At 47.3% G+C, this 26,457-nt stretch overlaps 2 protein-coding genes across 2 annotated transcripts in view; one reads left to right on the top strand and one right to left on the bottom strand.

Moving 5' to 3' along the window:
* The window catches only part of FBXW8 (F-box and WD repeat domain containing 8), an 82,283-nt gene extending 76,386 nt beyond the window's left edge, over positions 1-5,897 (bottom strand). Inside the window, exon 1 of the mRNA XM_087705671.1 lies at positions 5,525-5,897. Within this exon, the coding sequence (XP_087561797.1) occupies positions 5,525-5,869 (345 nt within the window). The 5' untranslated portion in view covers positions 5,870-5,897. The remainder of the gene's footprint in view (positions 1-5,524) is intronic.
* A 5,936-nt stretch (positions 5,898-11,833) lies between these two features.
* On the top strand, positions 11,834-12,121 carry HRK (harakiri, BCL2 interacting protein). The gene has a single exon (XM_087703749.1). The coding sequence runs from the start codon at positions 11,834-11,836 to the stop codon at positions 12,119-12,121; it is 288 nt and encodes a 95-aa protein (XP_087559875.1).
* The last annotated feature ends 14,336 nt before the right edge of the window (positions 12,122-26,457 follow it).

Here is a 26,457-nt window from a genome sequence, read left to right as displayed (position 1 = left end):
TGCTTGAGCAGGGGGTTGGACTAGAAGATCTCTGAGGTCCCTTTCCACTCTGTTATCCTGTTAAAAAGACCCTCTATCTGAAGATGAGCCTTACGTATGAGCCAGCCCATTCTGTTTACTTACTTACACGCCCAATTCTCCTTGCTGTGACATATCCGGCTGTAATACCACCTCAAATTATACCAACTTTTTTCATCATTAACATTTAACCAGGTGTGATGATAACTTTAGAGAATTTGCTACACTTTAATATACAGGTAGTCCTTGACTTATAGGGATGCTGTGGCTCAGTGGCTAAGACACTGAGCTTGTCGATCAGAAAGGTTGACAGTTCAGCGGTTCGAATCCCTAGAGCCGCGTAACGGAATGAGCTCCCGTTATTTCTCCCAGCTTCTGCCAACCTAGCAGTTCGAAAGCACGTTAAAAAATGCAAGTAGAAAAATAGGAACCACCTTTGGTGGGAAGGGAACAGCAGTCCGTGCGCCTTCGGTGTTGAGTTATGCTGGCCACATGACCACAGAGACGTCTTCGGACAGCGCTGGCTCTTTGGCATTGAAACGGAGATGAGCAGCGCCCCCTGGAGTCGGGAACGACTAGCACACATGTGTAAGGCGAACCTTTACCTTTTAGTCCTTGACTTACAACCGTTTGTTCAGTTACAACAGCACTGACAAAAGTGACTTATGACCATTTTTCACACTTAACGACCGTCGCAGCATCCCCAGGCTCACTTGATCAAAATCCGGGCGCTTGATAACTGGCTCCTATTTATGACGGTCCTAGTGTCCCGTGATCCCCCTTTGCGACCATCTGACCAGCGAAGTCAAAGAGGAAGCCAGATTCACTTTACAACTGTGTTACTAACCTTAACCACCACAGGGATTCACTTAACAACAAGCGGCAAGAAAGGTCATCAAATGGGGCAAAACACACTTAACAACTGTCTTGCTTAGCAGCAAAAATTTTGGGCTCATTTGTGGTCGTAAGTTGAGGACTACCTGTAGCAGGTTTTGCCAAAGGCCTGATCTGCAAAGGTGAACAGATTAAAATTGGGCAAAATCTAACAAAACAATCTGGTTGTTTTTTTTTTAAAATGCTGCATGAATATATCTCAATCCATTTTTCCGACATCCACAAGTTGCTGAAATATTTATTAAAGGAGGGAGAATCAATAAAGTGCATTTCGGATCCCCAGGGCTGGAGGGATTTTCAAAAAGGGATTCACCTTGGAGGGGGAAGATTTAACCTCAAATCTCTTCTCTGAAGACCCTGTGGAAACTTTTACAGCTTCTGGTATCAGAGCTTCTGCCTGTCATCCGCACCTCCATAACTGTCTGGTTCGGCTCTGCAACCCAACAAGACAGACACAGGCTTAAACGGATAATTAGATCTGCAGAAAAAACAACCTGCTACCAACCTGCCTTCCATTGAGGACCTGCACGCTGCACGAGTCAAAAAGAGGGCTGTGAAAATATCTACAGACCCCTCGCATCCTGGACATGAATTGTTTCAACTCCTACCCTCAAAACGACACTATAGAGCACTGCACACCAAGACAACTAGACACAAGGACAGTTTTTCCCCAAACACCATCTCTCTGCTAAACAACTAATTCCCACAACACTGTCAAACTATTGACCAAGGCTGCATTACTATTACTATTAGTCTTCTCATCCTTCCTATCACCCATCTCCTCCCACTGATGACTGCAGGACTGTCACTTTGTTGCTCGTATCCTCATGATTTATATTGATTGTTTCCTAGTATGATTTGATTGCTTATTTGTACCCTATGACTATCATTAAGTGTTGCACCTTATGGTTCTTGACGAATGTATTTTTTTATGTACACCGAGAGCTTATGCACCAAAGACAAATTCCTTGTGTGTCCAATCACACTTGGACAATAAAGAATTCTATTCTAATTCTATTCTATTCTTTTATTCTTAATATATTTTATTCTCCTTATGTACACTGAGAGCTTATGCACCAAAGACAAATTCCTTGTGTGTCCAATCACAGTTGGCCAATAAAGAATTCTATTCTATTCTGTTCTGTTCCATTCCAGTTTATTCCACTCATTTTCTATTCTATTCTAATCTTTTATTCTTGATTAATATATTTTATTCTCCTTATGTACACTGAGAGCATATGCACCAAAGACAAATTCCTTGTGTGTCCAATCACAGTTGGCCAATAAAGAATTCTATTCTATTCTGTTTTATTCTATTCATTGTCTCTATTCTATTCTATTCCATTCATCTTAACAATGATTTGGCCCACAAAGAATGTTAATGGTTTCTAATCAAGCATTTTTTTCTTCCCGATTTTTAAGACAGGAGTAAAGCAAAGTCGAGGTAGTCCTCGATTTACGACCACAAATGAGCCCAAAATCTCCATCGCTAAGCAAGACGGTTAAGTGAGTTTTGCCCCATTTTTCTGAGTGGGTTGAGAGATGTAAAGTCTAATCCATGTTTTCCACACGACAATCAATATTTATCCAACACATTCAACCAAATGTAAAGAAGCCACTTTAGACCTTATTGGGGTACGGATCTCTTTGTCCTTTCTTGTCTCTAAATCTTATGGCTGGAAAAAAGAATTCAAAAGCAGTAAAGGAGAAAACTAAACTCCATCCCAAGACATGGGTGCTGCTACAAATAAGCCCACGAATGAAATAAGTTATTTGAATTCAGAGGATTTCTGAGTGGCGTCATTACCTTTATTGTATGCCTATTGTTAGATCCGAATATCAATTAGCACAAAATGCAAGAAAAGAATGCAGAGAACGGGAGGGAGGGGGTCTATCTGGTTACAACAGCTCCATATCCCCCTCCCCCCCCTTTTTTTAATGTGATGGACAAAATCCAAAAGATAAACATTGGCTTCTGCTCCTTGGAGACACACATTTACACATCAGCGCACTAATGGAACTCAAGTTCGGTAAATGGATTAATTCGCTGCCATCAGAAATTTAATCTATGGCTTTTTAGAAGGGGCGAAAGAAAGAAAAGTGCAGTTAACCAGAATGGAGAGAAACACGCTCCTTTTAAACACTGCACACATTGTGTTAAAAAAATATCTATCAGAGTTATAGCTAAGGTACATACTTTTGGAGGGGGCGGGGCGGGGAGATAAGAGACAATTCTTGACTGTGAAAGCATTAAGTATGATGCTTTCAAATTGAAGCTATTTCCCAAAGCATCTGAAAGCCAGACAAGGAATAATGATGGATGGATGCTGACCAAGGAGAGATTCAACCTAGAAATAAGGAGGAATTTTCTGATAGTGAGAACAATCCATCCATGGAACAGAAGTTGCCTTGGGAAGTTGTGGGGGCTTCATCACTTGAGACTTTCAAGAAGAGATTGGACTGCCATTTGTCAGAAATGGTGTAGGGTCTCCTGCTTGAGCAGGGGGTTGGACTAGATGACCCATAAGGTCCCTTCCAACTCTGTTAATCTGTTCTGTAGTAGAATTAGGACCGGGGAGATCTGGGTTCAAATCACACAAAAATCATGCTTCTAATGCACAAGGAAATGTGTAACTAAGATAAAGGCATCTTTGAGCCATATGCCAATGCCATTCACTTCATCTTGCCACCTATTATCCATGCTCATATCATCCTCAGCTACAATTAACAGATGGCTTTTCCCCACCCCACTCCAATTCCAACACCACACAACCTATTCACTTGCAGGCTATTGAAAGACCCAGCGTAACTGGGAATACAGGCAGAAAAGGACACACCGAGAACCCATCAGAGAAAGGAAATAAGCAAGGGCAACAACGGAAAGGAGGGAGGATGAGGAGGGAAAGGAGAAAGGGTAAAGCAGAGGAAGTGAGGGAGGGGAAGTAATGGTAGGAGAGAGGGTAAAAAGGAGAAGAGAGGAGGAGTGGGGGAAAGAGAGGGGAAGAAGGAAAGAGGAAGGAGAGAAGAAGGCAGAGAAGGGAGGTTGAGAAGACAGAAGGAGTAGGGTTGTTGCAAAATAACATGGACATAAGAAAGTGACATCAACTGAGTTTTTTATATTTGTAAGAAAATAGTGATAAATGTTATTGGTTAATAGATAAATGTTAATAGTATTTACAATAATGCATATTTGTAAATATACTGTATTTGAAAGGGAAAAATAAAAAAAACTTTATGCAAAAAAAAAGAACACAAGATGCCAATGAGGAATAGATTTCACACCAATGTCATTTTCCAATTCCAAGGAGTGATTAGTGACTTTGTGCCAGTCCCTACTCCCTCAGTCCAATTAATCTTGTGAAGGGATTTTGGGGGTGGGGGGGGTGGAGGGTTTGATTAATTTTGGGGTGATGGTGTTATGAACATGATCTTAACCCCCTCTCTAAAAATCTAGGCGACCACATGCAGCAATGAAAGGCAACAAATATGGTACAGTATGTCAAAGCCTCCTGCTTTTTGGAGGGAGCATCCCTTACCCCAAGTGAAATCTGCCTGCCTTAGAAGATCAGGTTTGGTTCGTTTTTTCCCCCCAATGCAGGAGTGGGCAGCTGTTTTCCTTCTTTCTTCTTCTTTCCTTTTTCCTCCTCCTTCAGTACTTATGTGTATCTGCCAGGCTTTTGATTTTACACTGTGGGTTTCTACATGTTGCTTTGTTGTGGGGTCCTAATTGATATTTAGGGTTACTGAATAATAGGTTTTTTTTAATCCTTTTAATTAGTATAGTATCATATAATTAATATTATATAATATAAATATATACATATATGTACACATACACACTAGAGATATACATACTAGAGATAGATAGATAGATAGATAGATAGATAGATAGATAGATAGATAGATAGATAGATAGATAGATAGATAGATAGATAATACAGAGGGATGGGGAGAGATGATGGATAGATGGATGGATTAGATAGATGGATTAGATAGATAGATAGATAGATAGATAGATAGATAGATAGATAGATAGATAGATAGATACAGAGGGATGGGGAGAGATGATGGATGATAAGATAGATAGATAGATAGATAGATAGATAGATAGATAGATAGATAGATAGATAGATAGATAGATAGATAGATAGATAATAGATACAGAGGGATGGGGAGAGATGATGGATGGATGGATGGATAAGATAGATAGATAGATAGATAGACAGACAGACAGACACACACACACACACACACACACACATACATGAAAGAGAGATGAGAGAGATTAGATAGATAGGTTGATCCTCCTGCCTAGAGGATGGATGGATGGGTGGACGGACAGACACAGACATAAACACAAAACCACACAATAGGAAAAACGGGGGGGGGCGTCGACCCCTTCCTTTGGCCCAGCAGAATCAGCAATCGAAAAGTCATCTAAAAAGCGGGACGAGCGGCGGGGGATCATGGGCTCTGTCGTCCAACCCACCCTGCAGGGCACCAAGTGGGGGAAAGAGGTTCCCGTGAAGGATGGGTGCTCCAGGCCCTTCAATCTAAAATGGGGGGGGGAGAACCCGCTGAAGCCCCCAAAAGGAGCCTTGAGTCCCCATACCAGGTCTCGGATGAGCTGCCCCAGCAGGTCCTCCTTTCCTCCTCCTCCGCCTCCGGGGGTCTCCGCAGCGGGGCCGGGGTCCCCCTCAGGCGATATTCGGAGGAGGCGCTGGAGCGGCGGCGGCGCTTCCTCCAGCAGCCCCCCGACGAGACCCCCGTAGCCGCCCCAGCTTCGCACCGGCTGAGGCTCTTCGCCTTCCGTTTCCCGAGGCCTCTTCCGGCTCCCGCCGCTCTTCTGCCGCCGACGCCGCCTCGGACCTTCTCGGGCCAACTCGGCTTGCCAGCGGCGGCGGAACGAATCCAGCGCCGACGAAGAAGACGACGACGACGACGCCTCCTCCACCATGGCGGCCCGGAGGAGGCGCGCCGACGGACCGGCCACTTCCGGCCGCGATGGTCCGGTTCGCAAAAGCGGCCGGCTGGGAAACCGCGGGCGGCGCATGAACGTTCCGCCCCAGCAAAGGAAGACGGTTCCGTGCCAACCCCCCCCCCCCAAAATTATCCTGGAATTTGGCGCGTGCCCGTTCCGTGCGCGTCACGTGACGGCGGAGAAAGTGTGAAGTTTCGCCCGACATTTGGGGGGGGGGGGGAGTTGCAAAAAAAAAAACATTTTATTTTTCTTTATGTATACTTAGAGCATCTGCACCAAAGACAAATTGCTTCTGTGTCCCATCACACTTGGCCAATAAAGATTTCTATTCCAATTCTATTCTATTTTTCTTCTCTTCTGTTCCGTTTTCTATCATCTATTCTATTCTATTCGTTTTCTTTTCTATTCATTTTCTATATTATATTCCATTCCATTTCTATATTCTATTCTATTCATTTTCTATATTCTTTTCTTCCATTCCATTCCATTTCTATATTCATTTTCTATATTCCATTCTATTCATTTTCTATATTTTATTCCATTCCATTCCATTCTATTCTATTCTATTCCATGCATTTTCTAGTCTATTCCATCCGTGTGCAAAACCCGGGAGGGTGGAATGCTTGGTGTTAGAACAGCTTGCCTCCGGAAGTTGTGGGTGCTCCATCCCTGGAGGCTTTTAAGAAGAGACTGGACAGCCCTCTGTCTGAAATGGTGCAGGGTCTCCTGCTCCAGCAGGGGGTTGGACTAGATGACCTCTAAGGTCAATTCCAACTCTGTTTATTCTGTAACTGTTCAGATGAGAAGGACTAGGGGGGACATGATAGCCGTGTTCCAATATCTCAGGGGTTGCCACAAAGAAGAGGGAGTCAAGCTATTCTCCAAAGCACCTGGGGGCAGAACAAGAAGCAATGGGTGGAAACTGATCAAGGAGAGAATCAAGCTAGAATTAAGGAGTAATTTCCTGACAGTGAGAACAATTAACCAGTGGGACATTTTGCCTCCAGAAGTTGTGGGTGGGAAGCTTTTAAGAAGAGATTGGACAACCGTTTATCTAAAATGGTATAGATATAGAGTCTCCTGCTTGGATTATAGGACCTCCAAGGTCCGTTCTAACTCTGTTTATTCTGTCATTTTTATCTTTTCAGTCTTTACCGATGAAAATCCTGCAAAACTCTTGGGGGCCACCAGGTTGTCACAGAGATTGAGTTTGCCATAGCTCGTGGCTGCCACCTACTGGCCATTTGTCGATTGGCAATTCATCTTTAGGAACTGGGATGGGGAATTCAGTAGCAGAAATTTAAAAGATGGACAGCATATAAGACAAAGCCGCCTTCGGTGACTGGATCCTTGCCGTATGTGTTGGAAACTAGTTCCTTCTTTTCTCCAGTTATGGAGTTATGGAATCTGTAGTCCAACCCATGATCCACATTTGGTTGTGCTTGCTAAGGTTGGATTTCCCGACACCCAGAGATCTATGCCAGTGGTGGGATTCAAATAATTTACCAACCAGTTCTCTGCCCTAATGTCCAGCTGGGTAGGCAGGGCTCGGTCGTCATGTGATCATGTGGGCGTGGCCAAGTCAATGTCACTCAGGTCGATGGGCACTTCGCCTTAGTTGTTACAATGGTAATAAGGGTTAACTGGAGAAGCAGTTTCTGTAAGCAGGGCAATAAAGATTAGGCTAGAAACAACACCAGAATGTTTACTTCCTGCCTTCCTTAGAGGAATTAGGCCTGTAAAGTGGGAAAAAACCAAAAGATTTCTTCCAACAACCGGTTCTCTGAACTGCTTGGAAAGTTACCAACCGGTTCTCCCGAATAGGTGCGAACTGGCTGAATTTATTTATTTATTTGTCTTGTATGCCGCCCACTCCCGGAGGACTCCGGGCGGCTCACAAAAGACAAGGGAAAGGGGGGAACAAGACAAAGACAACATATTAAAAACAAAACCAACATTCACAATTTCTATGGAGGTAGATGCTTCTCAGCTCCCCCCAGCCTGCTGGAACAGCCAGGACTTGGTGGCTTTGCGGAAGGCCGGGAGGGTAGTAAGGATCCAGATCTCAACAGGGAGCTTGTTCCAGAGGGCCGGAGCTGCAACAGAGAAGGCTCTCACCCGGGGAGTCTCCAGCCGACATTGGCTGGCAGATGGAATCCGGAGGAGACCCAACCTGTGCGATCTAATTGGTCTGAGAGAGGTAATCGGCAGGAGGCGGTCTCTCAGGTACCCAGGTCCGATGATAGGTAGCGACCAGCACCTTGAAGCGGGTCTGGAGACCGATCGGTAGCCAGTGCAGCTCGCGGAGGATAGGTGTAACGTGGGTGTACCTTGGTGCACCCACAATCGCTCGCGCGGCTGCATTCTGGACTAATTGGAGTCTTCGAACACTCTTCAAGGGCAGCCCCATGTAGAGTGCATTACAATAATCCAGTCTTGAATCCCACCACTGGTCTACGCATAGGCTTAGTACAGTGTTTTTCCCCAAACTTGGCAACTTTAAGATGTGTGGGACTTTCAACGCCCATAATTCCCCAGCCAGCATACAGTAATGTTCACTTGGTTTATGGGAAGCTGTTGGGGCAAGAGAGGGGTGTTCTGTAGGCTTTGGGAAACTGACCAGAAAAACAGCAGGGCTCACACATTGATTTGTGAAATTTATTTAGACAGACAAGCTTCTTGACTTATCATTTCTATATATTTATAATGTTCCAAAGAGGGTGAGGTGATTTCCTGGAGGCCTTTCTTTAGTTTGGAATATTTGCTTTATTTATTCTTGTCAAAAAGAAGCTAAAGCAGAAGTAGTTAGTCTTTTTTTAAAAAAAAACCACTCAATTGGCTAAAAGTCTGCAGAGATTCTCTGTCATTCAGGCAGAGGTGGGTTCCTACCAGTTCGCACCTATTCGGTAGAACCGGTTCGTCAAATCTACTGAACTGGTTAGAAGAGGTTCCACCAGTGGACCCGGAAAACAGGCCACGCCTACAGAAGAGGCTCCAAACTTTTTTGAAAGCCACCACTGGTCCTTGGATATGATTATTCTACACTATCATGCTCATATTTATAAAACTCAGGGCCTCTGTGAAAGGTAAGGATGACTACTGCGTTTGTGGTGCAATCAGAACATTGCGTGTGTTGAAGTTGTTTTAACGCAAACCAAAGATGCCTTTTAAAAAACAAGTTTACATCCTATTCTTATGCAGGCCAGTGCTGTGTGTGGGGTAATTTAAGGTGGTTCTGACAAGTGTCGTCGGCATCTTCATATCCGGTCACATGAGCGGCAAGCCACTCCCATCCGGTCACATGGGTGGCAAGCCACTCCCACAAAGGAGGCCACACCCACAGAGTAGGATCAAACAATTTTTGAAACCCACCACTGCATCCAGGTCATGGTTGTCCCAAAAATGCTTTTTTTCCCCCAGGAGGCCACTGGACTTTCTTGTTTTTTTTCCTTCTCATCCAAGAAGCTTCCTCAGCTCTGATATTCCCCACTATTCTGCCAGAGCTGAAGAAGGTTCAGAAAAAAAAAGAAGAAAGTCCAGTTGCCTCCTTAAAAAAGGCACCTTTGGAACAGTCAATTGGCTACTTCAGTCCAATCTCAAAATATAAAGCTGTCTAGCATTTCAATATATTTGAGCATTTCATTAAGATGCCTCACTCTTGTTGTTAGTTTGCTGTCTCTCTTTGCTTGTACATATTCCGCAAAAGGGTTTTTTTTCCCCAATCTGTGAACAGTGTTTTTTTTAAATCAACAATTTGTCAAGCACTCAGTTCATCCTGTGGGAGAATTGCCTATTGGGGAACTTATAATTCCACAGCAATTAAAAGTTAACACTCCCATGTCAAAGATTTTAAAATATAGGGTGGCTTCACACCTTGCATGAAATGCTAGGCTGTGCTTTTCCATAAGTCTTGAGTGTGTAAAGTGTGCAAGGACTAGGAGATACCCTCCCAAGAATGTGCTTTCTCATCCCCTTTGCAAAACCTGCTTCAAGGGTGAACGGAGGTAGCTGCTTCATATGTTCCTATCTACCTGGAAGGGCGATAGGACAATGTTTTAGTTTAAGGGTTTAAAGGAGTAATTGTAATTGTAATTGTAATTTAATAAATTTATATGCCGCCCAATCCCGTAGGACTCCGGTGGAGTGGAGTTTGCAGAGAGGAGGAGGAGGGTGGGGGTCCTTAGTGCTCTCTGAGCTTGGTGGTTTTCTTGCAGACGTTTCATTATCCAGCTAGGTAACATCATCAGTGCTAGAAGGGAGTGGAGTTTTCAAGGAGGAGGAGGAAGAGGAGGAGGAGGAGGGGGAGGAGGAGGAGAACTGTGGAGTCTTTGGTACTCTCTGAGGTTGGTTGCTTTCTTGCAGGCATTTCATCATCCAAACTAGGTAACATCATCAGTGCTAGAAGGCAGTAGATGCTCTCTGTTTATACTAGTGGCTTGCTCTGTCAGTGGGTGTATTCTTGATTAGGCTGTTTGACTATCTGAGTTGATGATTCCTTGAGGAACATATAAACAGAACACAAAATCTGCTCCCTTCCAGCACTGATAATGTTACCTAGCTTGGTGATGAAATGTTGCATGAAAATCACCAAGCTCAGAGAGCACCAAAGACTTCACAGTTTTGTGCAGGACCATCCAATGTTAAAAATAAAAGCATGATGTGAGATCTAGATGAAAGGCACAGCAACGGGGTACTTTAAAGTGAACACAGATCCGCTCTTCCCTGACAAAGTGAAATAAATAAATCCATAAATGTTATATAGTCATGACAGGAACTTGCTTGACTGTTAAGAATGGCACAATTAAGGACATTTGAAAAGAGAGAGGTAAAGAAACATACCGAAGCAAAAAAAAGGAGGAAAGAAAGAAAATGAAAATCAGGAAGGAAGAAGAGCCTGAGGAAGGAAGGAAGGAAGGAAGGAAAGAAGAAAGGAAGGAAGGAAGGAAACAGGATAATAGATGCATAGATAGACATATACAGTAGATAGAGGATAGAATAGGAGAGAGGGGAGATAGAGAGGATGGAAGGATAGGATAAGACAGGATAATAACTAGAAAGAAAGAAAGAAAGAAAGAAAGAAAGAAAGAAAGAAAGAAAGAGGGGGAGGTACAAAGAGGAAATCAAGAATAGAATGAAAGAGATTTCAAGAAGGAGGGAAGGGAAGGGAGAAAATGAAAGGAAGGGTGGAAGGAAGGAAGGAGAAAAGAAATACAAGAAGGAAGGGAAAAGGGAAAGGAAGGAAGGTGAGAGAAGGAAGGAGGGAAGGAAAGATGTGGAAGAGAGAGAGAGAGAGGATGAGAAGCAGAGGAGGGGAGGAAGGGAAGGGAGAAAATGGAAAGGAAGGAAGGAAAGGAAACAGAAGAAGGAAAGGAAGAAAGAGAAGAATGGAAATGAAAGGAAGGGGGAAGGAAGGAAGGAGGGAAGGAAAGATGTGGAAGAGAAAGGATGAGAAGCAGAGGGGGGAGGAAGGAAAGGGAGAAAATGGAAAGGAAGGAAGGAAGGGGAAAGAAAACAGAAGAATGAAAGGAGAGGAAAGAAAAAGAAAGGAAAGGAAGGAAGGTGAGAGAAGGAAGGAGGGAAGGAAAGAGAGAGAAAGAAAATGAGAAGCAGAGGAGGGGAGGAAGGGAAAGAGGGAAGGGAAGAGTTAAGGCTCTCCGCTCGCTCGTCCGCCCGCCCGCCGCCCGCCCGCCTGCCTCCCTCGCCGCCGCCGTCTTGCGGCCGCCCCGTCGAGGAGGAGGAGGAGGATGATCTCAGCCAGCATGTGACGCCCGAGCGCGCCTCGCTCCGCGCCAGACTGACAGCCGCGGCAGGAGGAGGAGGAGGCGGCGGCGGCGGCTGGCGGGCGAAGCGGGCGCTGGGCTGGCGATCGGCGCTGGGCTGGCCGGAGGGAGCAGCGGCGGCGGCGGCTGGAGCAGCGTCGCGCCGTCGGCGGGCCCGGCCATGTGCCCCTGCGCCCTGCCCGGCCGCCCCACGGCCGGCGGTTTCTGCAGCAGCCACGGCGGAGGCGGCGGAGGCGGCAACAGCAGCAGCAGCAGCCCGGGCAGGGCGCGCGTCTCCGGAGCGCAGCTCACCGCGGCGCGCCTCCAGGCCATCGGCGATGAGCTGCAGGCGCGGACGGCGGCGCGGAGGGCGGCCAGGAGCCGCCGCGCCTCCGCCGGCACCGGCCTGGCCACTTCCTTGGCGCTGCTGGCCGCCCTGGCCTGGCTGAGCCGCCGGGGGCGCATGTAAGGGCGGCCGGAGCGACGGCCCCTCGACGGGCGGCCGAGCGAGTCAGCGGCATCCGCGGCAGGTGAGCGGCGGCGCGGAGGAAGGATGGTGTGTGCGTGCGTGCATGTGTGCGTATCTTTACCTGAGGGTCCCGCGGGGGAAGCGTCTCCATCCCCCCCTCCTGTCCTGCAGGACTACAGCTCCCATCTTCCCCAGCCCTCCTGGCCTTGGCTCTCCGAGGAAGCGAGCTTGGGATGCTTTCTGCTAGGTCAGGAGCGCAGCTCCGGAGCTCACCTCTGCTTCCCTCCCCTTACCTGTGAAAATGGAGCAGCCACAGGGCCAGCCCAGAAGGCTTGACGGTTCAAGGATGTGCAGGGAGATGCTTGGGCCACCAGAAAGCATCCTGTAGGCGGTGTAGTGAGAATTCCCTCTCCGGTGATAGAAATGCCCTGAACTAAACTTAAACACTATCTTGTGGAACTCATTGCCACAAGGTCCAGGGGAATAGCTGTGGCTGTGGAGCGCTTGGAAAGCAAGGTGGCCCGAAACCCAAGGAGCAGGGGGTTGGACTAGAAGACCTCCGAGGTCCCTTCCCACTGTTTCTCTGTTAAGGGGAGGTTGATGCGAAGCTTTTCACAGCTTCTGGGAGAATATTGGTGGCTCAGGGTTGACAAGAGCGCATCCTTGGTGCTCTCTGGAGCTTGGTGCTTTTCTTGCAGACGTTTCAATACCCAAACTAGGTAACGTCATCAGTGCTAGTTTCCACGGACATTTTGCAGCTCCCATCAAAAGGGGCAGTGGGTTCATCCTGAGGTTTGCGTGTGGGCTTCCCAGAGGCAGTTCAAGGGGGAAAACAGTGCAATACTGACCAAATTGATTGCAGGGCTCTGAATTTCCCAGCCCTCCAAATGTTGCGACTCTTGAAAGTTGCGTGGATTAAGCTTTGCCTCCCGGGCATCGGCTTCTGCATAGCCAGCCAAAGGGATGGTGGTGGTGGTGGAAGAATGGCACGCCAAGCTGGGCATTGAGACATACCTGTGAGATTCGCTCTTCCATCTCTGCTCCGGGGCTAAAAAAAGTGGCATCTTTAATCAGGAAAGGGCTAATTGCCACTCCGAGGGATCGCTCCAGATCAGCCAGGGAGAAAAGGGGAGAAAAATAAAAAAGACAAAAAGATCGGTGTTTGAGGTCAGGAGTTGGGTTTTTAAGCGTGCAGGTTCTGAGCCAGGGAACAGGTTCCAGCTTGCCTGGGCTGGCACTGCCGGCCACAAATTCTGCAAAAAGCCTCAATTGGCACTGTGGGCAGAGCTGGAGGCAGCCGAGGTGACGGGCAGTTTTGGACGGTGAGTTTTCCTAGACAGGTGTGTCTTTTGCTAGCCAGCTCTTAAAGTTTCTCTCCGCTGTGGGCTAAAAGGGGGGAGGACTTTTGCTCCAGGTCAGACACCCGATTTTTTGCCTGTAAAAGTTCCTTCTAGCAAGAATCTCTAGCAAAGCACCAGAGGGCAGGAAGTAACCGGTGGAAGCTCATTAAACAGAGATTTAACCTAGGAGGAGAAATCTTCTGACAGCGAGAGCAATTAATCGACCGAACGCCTTGCCTTGTGGTGCCTCCATCGCTGGAGGGTTTCAAAAACAAACTGGACAATCATTTGCCTGGAAGAGTGTCTAAGGCTCCTGCCTTGAGCAGTGGGCTGGACTAGAAGACCTCCAAGGTCCCTTCCAGCCTTAAGATTCTGTGTTCTATATATGGAGCTATAAAGCCATTCCCCCCAAAAAAACAGCCTGCAGGCTTTTCCTGTGCTTCGAAATCTAGCAGAATATGCTAAAGTTGCTGGCTGTTATCAGCTGCAAAGGAGTTTTGCAAAGGAGCTGCAAAGGCTGCAAAGGAGTTTTAGTAACGGAGCCTCAGTTACTTGTGGTAGTTTACAATTCGTGTAGTTTGTGAGTGTAAAAAAAGGGGGGGTTCACAGAAACCATTCGGGTACCATTCATGGCAGGCTGAATTTCGGCGGCATCCACACCAGTGGACATTGGAGTTAGGGTCTCACCCAGCCCCCCAGCTTCTGCAACCACAATTGGTGGGTCCAGCCGATCCCAGTAAAACACCGTTTGTTAGTCACTGTGTGTGGCTTAAGTCACTATTTTCAAACTGCTTCAAAACCAAGCCGAAAAAATGCATTGTTTCGATGCTTGCAACGACCTGGTTTATTTTTCCATCTGCAAATCAAAACAGAACAAATCAGCCCTTTGTAAGAGTGGATAGTAGGGGAGAAACACATCCCAAATTAAAATTAAAATCGGAGGCTGGCATGAATTTCCTTGGCGTCCCAATTCCTTAGTGTCACACACTTTTTCTCAATCCGAGGACTGAAAGAGGTGGAAGCAAGGCATATAGCAGAATAACGGAAGGGACCTGGGAGGTCTTCTAGTCCAACCCCCTACTCAAGTAGGAGACCCCATACTATTCCTGACGTCGTGGTCCAATCTCCTCTTAAAAAACCCCAGTGATGGAACACCCATAACTTCTGAAGGAAAGCTGTCCCACTGATTGTTCTCACTGTCAGGAAATTTCTCCTTAGTTCTAAGATGCTTCTCTCCTTGATTAGTTTCCACCCGTTGCTTCTTGTTCTACCCTCAGGTGCCTTGGAGAATAGCTTGACTCCCTCTTCTTTGTGGCAGCCCCTCAAATATTGGAACATTGCTACCATGTCACCCTAAATCCTTCTTTTCATTAAACTACATTCCCAATGCCCAGATCTAGGCTAGTACTTCTAAGACAAAGTTTAACACTGGTAACATTCTCTTTTAGATTATAGCTTTTTTGACTCATTCCCTTAAAACTTATTTTGCCCTTCGGATAAAAACTTGCCTTGGACAGGAAGAGAAAACTGGAAAACCAGACTGCAAATATTATACCATTATTATAACCCATTATAAAATATCACCCATTATAAAAACGATGCTGGGACTCTAGGGAGAGTGTAGAGAAGAGCAACAAAGATGATCAAGAGGCTAAAACATATGAAGACTGGTTGCAGGAATTGGGAATGCGGTTTAATGAAAAGAAGGACCGGGGGGGGCGGGGGGACATGATAGCAGCCTTCCGATATTTGAGGGGCTGCCACGGAGGTCAAGCTATTCTCCAAAGCACCTGAAAGCAGAACAAAAAGCAATGGGTGGAAACTAATCAAGGCGAGAAGCAACTTAGAACTAAGGAGGAATTTCCTGACAGCCAGAACAATTAACCAGTGGAACAGCTTGCCTCCAGAAGTTGTGGGTGTTTCATTACTGGAGGTTTTTAAGAAGAGACTGAACTGCCACTTGTCTGGAATGGTACTATAGGGCTTCCTGCCTGGGCAGGGGGTTGGACTAGAAGACCTCCAAGGTCCCTCCCAACTCTGTTGATTCTGTACTCTGAATCTCTTTCCCTCTTTGAAGCTACAGGATTGCTGGCCAGCCCTCTTCTCACCAGCATAGTATATAGCTTTTATTGTCCTTGTACATAATAAATACAATGAAAATTGGTTGTAGGACCCACAACCGACTTGTGGACACACGCTTCTCTTGATGGGTCGCCAACCTGGAGCCGAACTGGGTTGAGAATGGGGCAAGGGACCCAGTGGGGGAGAGGCAAAGTTGAAAGAAAAATCCGCTCCTCTAATCTCAGCTGCCGTTTCTGAGCCAACAAAGCAGCCTATCTTTTTGGCTTTCTCAAGTTTGGCTGAGAAATACACATGGTGTGTATGTGTGGGCGTGAAGGTCTCTGTCTGTGTCCTGTTTTCCCTAAATTGGGATTATCTTCGCAGTAGGAGAAGAGTGTGGATTTTCTCTTCACTTTTAATAGAGGCTTTCAGGAAGGCATGTGCACTGCACACCAAATATCTCCCGCTCTGCTTTCTCGTATCTTCCGTTGCAAAGGAAGTGGAGTGGCAAAAAGTGAGGACGTTCTCCAATTCTTAACGCGGGCAGCTCTGTTGGCGTAAGCGAGATCGGACTGAGGGATTATGGGCCATCAAGACTTGCTCGTAAGACCTCACAGTTCAACCCTGAGCTACTAATCGGCATGCTGATCTTCCTTTGACCTCCTTGCTCACAATTATCTTAGCGATGGCTACGAACTGGAATGGGGATGGTGGAAATGGTTTATTAAAGGTAAAGGTTACCTTTGTACATAGGTGCTAGTTGTTCCCGGCTCTAGGGGGCGGTGCTCATCTCCGTTTCAAAGCCAAAGAGCCAGCGCTGTCCGAAGACCTCTCTGTGGTCACGTGGCCGGCAGGACTCAACGCCAAAGGCGCATGAAGCACTATTACCTTCCCACCAAAGGTGGTTCCTATTTTTCTCCTTGCATTTTTTAACGTGCTTTCAAAAACTGCTAGGTTGGCAGAAGCTGGGACAAGTCACGGGAGCTCACTCCGTTACGCGGCGCTAGGAGTTCGAACTGCCCAACGGCTGACCTTTCTGATCGCCAAGCTCAGCGTCTTAGCCACTGATCCACCGCGTCCCTAATGGTTTATTAACTTCTGCAAACAAGACAGAAATGGCTTCCCATTGGTCTCCGGACTCGCTTCAAGGTGCTAGTCGTTACTTTTAAAGCCCTACATGGTATCGGACCTGGCTACCTGAGAGACCGCCTCCTGCCGGTTACCTCCCAGAGACCTATAAGATCGCACAGACTAGGCCTCCTCCGGATTCCATCTGCCGGTCAATGTCGGCTGGCAACTCCCCGGGGGAGGGTCTTCTCTGTAGCTGCTCCGGCTCTATGGAACGATCTCCCCGTTGAGATCCGGACCCTTACTACCCTTCCGGCCTTCCGCAAAGCGATTAAGACCTGGCTGTTCCAGCAGGCCTGGGGCTGTTGACTTATCCAGCCCCATCCTAAGTTATGAATGTTGTGGAATTTTTAATGTTGTTTTTTTAAAAAAAATTTATGTCCCCCCCCCCTTCCTTTTTTACTTGTAAGCCGTCCTGAGTCTCTTCGAGAGTGGGCGGCACACAAACCAATTAAATAAATAAATAAGAAATAAATAAGAAAGAACTTGAGACAAGAAGCAGGCAGCTGTCTTCCTCCCAGATCCCAAGAAACCAACTAGATTTTTGTTTTCGTCCAAGTGTCCATTCAGAAGGCCTCTTTTGGTATGTCAGTATTGCTGAAGGGGGGGGGGGGTTGGCCTCTCTCAGACCCCCTTTCTCTGAACACAAGGAAGAATTTCCTGACAGTGAGAACGATCAACCCACGGAACGGAAGTTGCCTTCGGAAGTTGTGGGAGCTTCATCCCTGAAGGCTTTCAAGAAGAGACTGGACTGCCCTTTGTCAGAAATGGTGTAGGGTCTGCTCTGGAAGGGGGTTGGACTAGATGACCTACAAGGTCCCTTCCAACTCTGTTAATCTGTATCTAAGTGATCCAATTAGCCATATATATACATGTTTGTTTTCCCATGGGAAAACAGCCAACTGGCATCTCGGGGACTTGAGTGATTTTCTGCCCAATTCCAGCAAGGTGATTGCAGGAAGCAGTAAAGAAAAAAGGGGGAATTGGATCCATGGGCCCTATTGGATCCCGAAGCTGCAGGCAGCCTGCCCCTTGAAAGTGGCTGATGGGCCTTGTTCCCTCCCGATTGCAGCTAAAGCCGGCTCAGGGCCCTCTGATACGGCTGCTTCTAAAAGTATCACGGAAGGACGGCCAAGAAAACAAATCAATGGATCGCTGATTTAAATGAAACCAAAGTTGTTACTCGAAGCATAAATGGCCATGCTCCAATTATTCTACTTTGGACACATCTGAATATCTAACAACATCCATCTTCCTCCACTCTGCAAACCCTACTCCTTTCTAGCACTGATGATGTTATCTAGTTGGGTAATGAGATGTCTGCAAGAAAACCACCAAGCTCAGAGAGCACCAAGGACCCCACAGTCCTCCTCCTCCTCCTGTCCACAAACCCCACACCTTTCTAGCACTGATGATGTTACCTAGTTGGGTAATAAGATGTCTGCAAGAAAACCATCAAACTCAGAGAGCACCAAGGACTCAACAGTCCTCCTCCTCTCCACAAACCCCACTCCCTTCTAGCACTGATGATGTTACCTAGTTGAGTAATGAGATGTCTGCAAGAAAACCACCAAGCTCAGAGAGCAACAAGGAACTCACAGTCTTACTCCTCCTCTTCTTCTTCCTCTTCCCTTCCTCCTCCTCCTCCTCCCCCCAGAAACCCCACTCTCTTATAACACTAATAATGTTACCTAGTTGGGTAATGAAATGTTTGCAAGAAAACCACCAAGCTCAGAGAGCACTAAGGTTCCTTCCCTGTCATTTATATATCTTCCTTCCTTCTTTCCCTCCCTCCCTCCCTCCCTCTCCTCCACAAACTCCACTCCCTTCTAGCACTGATGATGTTACCTAGTTGGGTAATGAGATGTCTGCAAGAAAACCACCAAGCTCAGAGAGCAACAAGGAACTCACAGTCTTACTCCTCCTCTTCTTCTTCCTCTTCCCTTCCTCCTCCTCCTCCTCCCCCCAGAAACCCCACTCTCTTATAACACTAATAATGTTACCTAGTTGGGTAATGAAATGTTTGCAAGAAAACCACCAAGCTCAGAGAGCACTAAGGTTCCTTCCCTGTCATTTATATATCTTCCTTCCTTCTTTCCCTCCCTCCCTCCCTCTCCTCCACAAACTCCACTCCCTTCTAGCACTGATGATGTTACCTAGTTGGGTAATGAAATGTCTGCAAGAAAACGAGTCCAGAACGGAAGAGAGAATATAATTAGAATTTAGAATTAGAATTAATTAGACCAGGGCAGGACAGAAGGTTGCCAAGTGCCCAAATTTTTTAATCACGTGACTTGTGAGGATTCTGTCACAGTCTTAAGGACTTTTTATTTTTTGAAGTGCCACCGTAACTCTGAATAATCGCTAAGCGTACGGTGGCAACACAAGGTCTCGCTGTATTGCCCAAAAGCAAAAAATTGATTTTGTCTACGAGCCCTTGCCTATTAACATCCTGTTCAGCAGTTTATTTAATAACCGAGGTTTCTGTAACCCACAGCTTCTGTGCAATCCAGCCGTGGAAATCATTATCAGCTGCATTCATATTTCTTCTGAAGTTCAGGATGGCATATATGTCGCCCTCCTGCCTCTGGTTTAATACCCAGAAAAGGCCCTTTAAAGTAGGTTAGGCTGAGAGTGATGGGACTCCGGTTATCCAGGCAGCTTTCATGGATTTGAACTGGGATCGGTTTCCCCCTAACTTCCCCTTGATAGATCCCGCTTCCCCTTCCATGGCTCCTGTTGGCTTTGTTTTGCCTTCGAAGGCTTCCTTGCGTTCTGTGGTTAAGAAGACGTCTCTCCTGATGCCCAGCCCCTGTTATAACTATTAGAAAAATGACTAACTCTTCGTGTTTGCTTGGGGGCAGGATCCCTGCAGGATTTAGGAACACAGGTGGTAGACTTTCCCTCCTGTAATTACCCTGTCAGGCTTAATGTGAGCTTCAGAATCTGTTCAGAGAGCTGGGAAGGAAGGAAGGAGAAGAAGAGGAAGGAAGGAAGGAGAAGGGGAAGGAGGGAAGGAGAAGGAGAAGAAAGGGAGGAGGAAGGAAGGAGAAGAAGGGGAAGGAAGGAGGAGGAAGGAAGGGGAAGGAAGGAAAAGAGGAAGGAGAAGAAGGGGAAGGAAGGAACGAGAATGAAGGAGGAGGAGGAGGAAGGAAGAATGGGAAGGAAGGAAAAGGGGGAGGAAGGAAGAAGAAAGGAAGGAGGAAGGAAGGAAGAAGAAGGAGAAGGAAGGAAGAAGGGGAAGGAAGGAGGAGGAAGGAAGGGGAAGGAAGGAAAAGAGGAAGGAGAAGAAGGAGAAGGAAGGAACAAGAATGAAGAAGGAGGAGGAGGAGGAAGGAAGGAAGGAAGAAGGGGAAGGAAGGAGGAGGAAGGAAGGAAGGAGAAGGGGAAAGAAGGAAAAAGGGAAGGAGGGAAGGATAAGAAGGAAGAGAAAGGGAGGAGGAAGGAAGGAGAAGGGGAAGGAAGGAAAAGAGGAAGAAGAAGGGGAAGGAAAGAATGAGAATGAAGGAGGAGGAGGAGGAAGGAAGAAGGGAAAGGAAGGGAGAAGAAGGGAAGGAAAAAGGGAAGGAAGGAAGGAGAAGAAAGGAAGAAGGAAGGAAGGAGAAGGAGAAGGGGAAGGAAGGAGGAAGAAGGAAGGAAAAGGGGAAGGAAGGAAGGAAGGAAGGAGAAGAAAGGGAAAGAAGGAGTGAGGAAGGAGAAGAAGGGGAAGGGAGAAGGGAGGGAGGAGAAGAAGGGAAAGGAAGGAGGGAAGGAAGTAAGTCTTGGAATATAGAAAGCCATCAGATGCACAAAGAGTGGCTGGATTGACCAATTACTCATGATTTGCCCTTGTCACTAAACACATTTTTTGGCTTGGCACGTGACCTCAGTCCCTGGTTTTTTTTCCGGAGGTTCCCCTTGGTGTGCAAGCATAGATGGATCCAATTCTAGGTCAGGCAACCAATCACAGTTAGGCAAGAAAGTAAAGCTCTCCAAACTTGGATGGCTTCACACTAGCTGGGGACGGCTGTCTGCTTCCTGTCTCATGTTCTTTCTGTCTTCTTTGTAGAAGTTAATAAACTCTTTACACACACACACACACACACACACACACACACACACACACACAGAGAGAGAGAGAGAGAGAGAGAGAGAGAGAGAGAGAGAGAGAGAGAGAGAGAGAGAGAGAGAGAGAGATCGTAGCCATCGCTAAGATAACTGGGATCAAGGAGGGCAAAGGAAGATGCGCCTACTGATAGAAGAGAATGTTTGTAGGGGTTGAACTGTGAAGTCTTACAGATTAACAGAGTTGGAAGGGACCTTGGAGGTCATCTAATCCAACCCTTCACCCAAGCAGGAGACCCTACCCCATTTCTGACCGAGGGCAGTCCAGTCTCTTCTTGAAAGCCTCCAGGGATGAAGCTCCCACAACCTCCGAAGGCAACTTCTGTTCCATGGGTTGACTGTTCTCACTTGGTGAGAAGGTCCTTGGTGCTCTCTGAGCTTGGCGGCTTTCGTGCAGACATTTCATGACCCAACTAGGTAACATCATCAGCACTGGGAGGGAGAGGAAGAAGTCCAGAAGCCCTAAAGTCGCCAAGTTTGGAGAACCCAGCCTAGCGCAATGAGAAATCCCACCCCATCTTAGGGAACTGTTCCCCTATATCAAAATATACTCTTGGACCAGCCAAACAAGATTAGGTTATGGATTAAAAGTCATGCTTGAATCTGAGCCCCTTTAATGGGAGGTATCGAGGTTGAATCTGAGATTCCCTCCATGTTGCTTTCTTCCATTCTTTCATCATATCCTTTGATTCTATGTGAAATGATTCCCCCCCCACCTTTCTGTCCTAATTAACAGCTCTGCTGAGCATGGGAAAAATAACTCCCCACCCCCCCGCAAATCACTTGTCTCTCCTTCGCTGGTATAAGAAGGGAATGAAGGAACAGAATTTAGTAATTTGGAATTAACTGATGCTTTATTGAAAAGAAACGCCGTCTCAATCCGCCTTTCTCAACCTTGCCAACTGTAAAATGGGCAGACTTCGACTCGCAGAATTCCCCAGCCAGAAATCCTCACCAGGCACACAGATGCAGGGTAGATTCGTGGCAGAGCCCAGTTTAAGGGAGATTTCCTTTTCTTTAAATCGAGATAAACCGTATAGTCGAGGCTGTGGTTTTCCCAATTGCAATGGATGGCTGTGAAGGTTGGACCATAAGGAAGGCTGAGCGCCAAAGAATGGAGGCCTTTGAACTCTGGTGCTGGAGAAGACTCCTGCGTTGAGTCCCTTGGACTGCAAGGCCATCCAACTGTCCTAGAGGAGATCAACCCTGCCTGCTCTTTAGAAGGCCAGATCCTGAAGAGGAAACTCAAAGACTTTGGCCACCTAATGAGAAGGAAGGAAGCCAAAGAATGGAGGCCTTTGAACTCTGGTGCTGGACAAGACTCCTGCATTGAGTCCCTTGGACTGCAAGGCCATCCAACCAGTCAGTCCTAGAGGAGATCAACCCTGCCTGCTCTTTAGAAGGCCAGATCCTGAAGAGGAAACTCAAATCCTTTGGCCACCTAATGAGAAGGAAGCCAAAGAATGGAGGCCTTTGAACTGGTGCTGGAGAAGACTCCTGCAAGTCCCTTGGACTGCAAGGCCATCCAACCAGTCAGTCCTAGAGGAGATCAACCCTGGCTGCTCTTTAGAAGGCCAGATCCTGAAGAGGAAACTCAAATCCTTTGGCCACCTAATGAGAAGGAAGGAAGCCAAAGAATGGAGGCCTTTGAACTGGTGCTGGAGAAGACTCCTGCAAGTCCCTTGGACTGCAAGGCCATCCAACCGGTCAGTCCTAGAGGAGATCAACCCTAGCTTCTCTTTACAAGGCCAGATCCTGAAGAGGAAACTCAAGTACTTTGGCCACCTAATGAGAAGGAAGGACTCCCTGGAGAAGAGCCTCGTGCTGGGAATGATGGAGGGCAAAACAAGAAGGCGAACGGCAGAGAAGGAGGTGGCTGGCTGGAGTCACCAAAGCAGTCGGCGTGAGCTTAAATGGACTCCAGAGGATGGTAGACGACAGGAAGGCCTGGGGGAACGTTGTCCATGGGGTCGCGATGGGTCGGACACGACTTCGCAACCAACAGCAACAAACCACATTGTGAAAAAAGCGTGGCTTAGAATTCAAGCCATGGTTTGATGTGGGTTGGCTCTCCAGGGTTGTGGTCCTTGTGTTGTAGCCTAAGGCAGGGCCCATCCTGGCATCCCTTTGAGCTGAGCGCGTCGTTAGATCCATTTCAACCTCATTGAAGTTTCTCCTCGGCGGCGAGCGAAGAAACATCCATTCATCCGCCGGATTCTGCTTCCTCTTGATTGTGCCGCATTTCCTAGCCCCTCTTGTTCGCTTCCCAGGTAACCTTTGAAACGAGTGTACTTTTAATTTTAGCGTCGAACCCGAAACGAATCGAGAGAGCCGGCCAGATGAAAAAGTCTGGACTTCCTTTGGCTCCTTCGCCTGGGAGATAAAAGCCACCCCCACCCCCCTCCCAGTCCTCCTTGGTGGAGTTCCAGGGCTGTGGTGCAGATGCAAATTTAACTGGATGACAAGATAATTAACCAGGCGAGCCGCAAAAGCCCCGATCCTGCCCATCCCACCTCACCATCTGTCTGGATTTATATTGTTTCTTCCATCCCGGCGTTACGGCTTCCTTGCCATCCATCTCCCTTCTCGTTTAATTTTGGAAGCGCTTAAGAGCTCCCGTTCCGTTTTCTAGGTCACATCTCAAACTCCTTTCTCTGAACACAAGCATGCAAGGGGGTGGGGGGTGGGGGTCACATCGGGTCAAACAGTCAACAGCTTGGAGGAGGGCTGAGGGAGATTTGTCTTCTCTCTCGCCCATTCTTGGATCTCCGGTTGCCTCGAACCGCAAGTCAACACGTGAATTAAAAATAAAAACGGTAGCTCTCCTCCACCCCTAGGAAATGTTGACTTTCCGAGGATTTTCCAAACTGCTTGGAGGGTTATATTTGAGGGGCTGCCACAGAGACAAAGGGGTCAAGCTCTTTTTTCAAAGCACCCAAACTTCAACTCCCAGAATTCCCCAGCCAGTGTGTTTTAAGATGAGTGGACTTCAACTCCCAGAATTCCCCAGCCAGTGTGTTTTAAGACAGATGGACTTCAACTCCCAGAATTCCCCAGCCAGTGTGTTTTAAGACGAGTGGACTTCAACTCCCAGAATTCCCCAGCCAGTGTGTTTTAAGACGGGTGGACTTCAACTCCCAGAATTCCCCAGCCAGTGTGTTTTAAGATGAGTGGACTTCAACTCCCAGAATTCCCCAGCCAGGGTGTTTTAAGACAGATGGACTTCAACTCCCAGAATTCCCCAGCCAGTGTGTTTTAAGACGAGTGGACTTCAACTCCCAGAATTCCCCAGCCAGTGTGTTTTAAGACGAGTGGACTTCAACTCCCAGAATTCCCCAGCCAGCGTGCTTTAAGACGAGTGGACTTCAACTCCCAGAATTCCCCAGCCAGGGTGTTTTAAGACGGGTGGACTTCAACTCCCAGAATTCCCCAGCCAGTGTGTTTTAAGATGAGTGGACTTCAACTCCCAGAATTCCCCAGCCAGTGTGTTTTAAGACAGATGGACTTCAACTCCCAGAATTCCCCAGCCAGTGTGTTTTAAGACGAGTGGACTTCAACTCCCAGAATTCCCCAGCCAGTGTGTTTTAAGACAGATGGACTTCAACTCCCAGAATTCCCCAGCCAGTGTGTTTTAAGACGAGTGGACTTCAACTCCCAGAATTCCCCAGCCAGTGTGTTTTAAGACAGATGGACTTCAACTCCCAGAATTCCCCAGCCAGTGTGTTTTAAGATGAGTGGACTTCAACTCCCAGAATTCCCCAGCCAGTGTGTTTTAAGACAGATGGACTTCAACTCCCAGAATTCCCCAGCCAGTGTGTTTTAAGACGAGTGGACTTCAACTCCCAGAATTCCCCAGCCAGCGTGCTTTAAGACAGATGGACTTCAACTCCCAGAATTCCCCAGCCAGCCTGCTTTCAGATGGGTGGACTTCAACTCCCAGAATTCCTCATGCTAGTTGGGGAATTCTGGGAGTTGAAGTCCACCCATCTTAAAAGTTGCCAAGGTTGAAAAACATTGCACCAGTCAAATATATGTTTATGTGACTTGGTTCCATGTGTAGATTTTGAAGTAAGTGGCAGGATTCACCCCCCCCCCTGAAATGCCCTTCCTTTCTTTCTTTCTTTCTTTCTTTCTTTCTTTCTTTCTTTCTTTCTTTCTTTCTTTCTTTCCTTTCTTTTTCTTTCTTTCTTTCCTTCCTTTCTTTTTCTTTCCTTCCTTCCTTCCTTCCTTCCTTCTTCTTTCTTTTTTCTTTCTTTCTTTCTTTCTTTCTTTCTTTCTTTCTTTCTTTCTTTCTTTCTTTCTTTCTTTCTTTCTTTCTTTCTTATATTTATATGGCTGCCCATCTCCCCCCTCTGAGCATTATACAACAATAAAGAAACACTTGCAAATCTTCAAAAGTGTGTTCTTTTTTCTTTTCTTTTCTTTTCTTTGAAGGCCTGTTATCTCTCCCTGCTGGATCTTTTTAAGATTTCTCGCTCGGTCACCTAGAAAAAGCTTAAGTGATTTCCCCGGGTCTGGATCTGCCTCTCGGGGCGCCGGTTTCAAACAAGAGCGAAAACACTCCGCGGATTGCAGCTGTTAAACTACACGCGATCTGACATCACCTTGCAAAGGGGCCCCAGCTAGGCGGTGTGGCCGATGCCAACCTGGCATTGCCTCATCCGTCGTATCTTGCTCCATCAGCCTAGAAGCGGCACAGCGTGTTAAATTAAAACCCTGCCTCCCTCTGCCAGAGCCATCGCTGCTTGCTCTCTGGCGGTGGGCCGTGCCAAGCCTTTCCCCTGCCATCAGCTGCTGGGCGAGCAGAGGGGGCTGGCCTGTCAAAATGTTCAGCAGAGTTAATTATCTGCATTCAAAAATTGGCCCGAGGAGGCTTCTGGAAGCAACTCTCCTGCCGGGGAGCGCCGGAGTCCAAGGAAGGGATTGAGGGGGCCCGTTCAGCCCATTCGATGGATGGAAACTAATCAAGGAAGGAGCCAATCGAGAACTAAAGGAGAATAGCAATAGCAATAGCAATAGCAGTTAGACTTATATACCGCTTCATAGGGCTTTCAGCCCTCTCTAAGCGGTTTACAGAGTCAGCATATCGCCCCCAACAATCCGGGTCCTCATTTCACCCACCTCGGAAGGATGGAAGGCTGAGTCAACCTTGAGCCGGTGAGATTTGAACCGCTGAACTGCAGATAACAGTCAGCTGAAGTGGCCTGCAGTACTGCACCCTAACCACTGCGCCACCTTGGGCGGGGAAAACCACGGATCAGTTGGAACGGTGCTCTGAGTTGGGTGGCTTCCTTGCCATTCACTCCAGTGGGCGCTCCATCTCCGGAGGTTTGTTAAGAAGAGATTGTAAGAAATGCACCGTATTTTTCGGAGTATAAGAGGCCGCAAGGTTTTGAAGCGGAAAATTTTTTTAAAAAGTTTTTGCACTCTGCAAAGATCCCAAAAAGGGCCCGTTTCCCCTCCCCTCCCCCCAAAAAGGCATGAATAGCCTTTAGGGAGCTTGCAGAGTGCTCTTGCGGGGGTTGGGAGGGGCTGTGACCCAACAAATGCACGCTCGACTAAAGCGCGCCGACGAAACCGCGGCGACAAAACTGCGACGTCATCAACGCGCCCACAACAGCACGCTGACAACAGCAGGCCGACAGAAGCGCGATTTAAGTTGGAGGGGCCAATAACAAGCAAACACGGGCCTGTTTTTCGTAA

The sequence above is a fragment of the Thamnophis sirtalis genome, unplaced genomic scaffold, assembly GCF_051295495.1.
Source record: "Thamnophis sirtalis isolate CommonGarterSnake01/CBP01778 unplaced genomic scaffold, rThaSir2_p1.2 scaffold_2, whole genome shotgun sequence".
Classification (NCBI taxonomy): domain Eukaryota; kingdom Metazoa; phylum Chordata; class Lepidosauria; order Squamata; family Natricidae; genus Thamnophis; species Thamnophis sirtalis.
The sequence above is the reverse complement of the archived record's forward strand: the minus strand, read 5'-3'. Positions and strand labels throughout refer to the sequence as shown.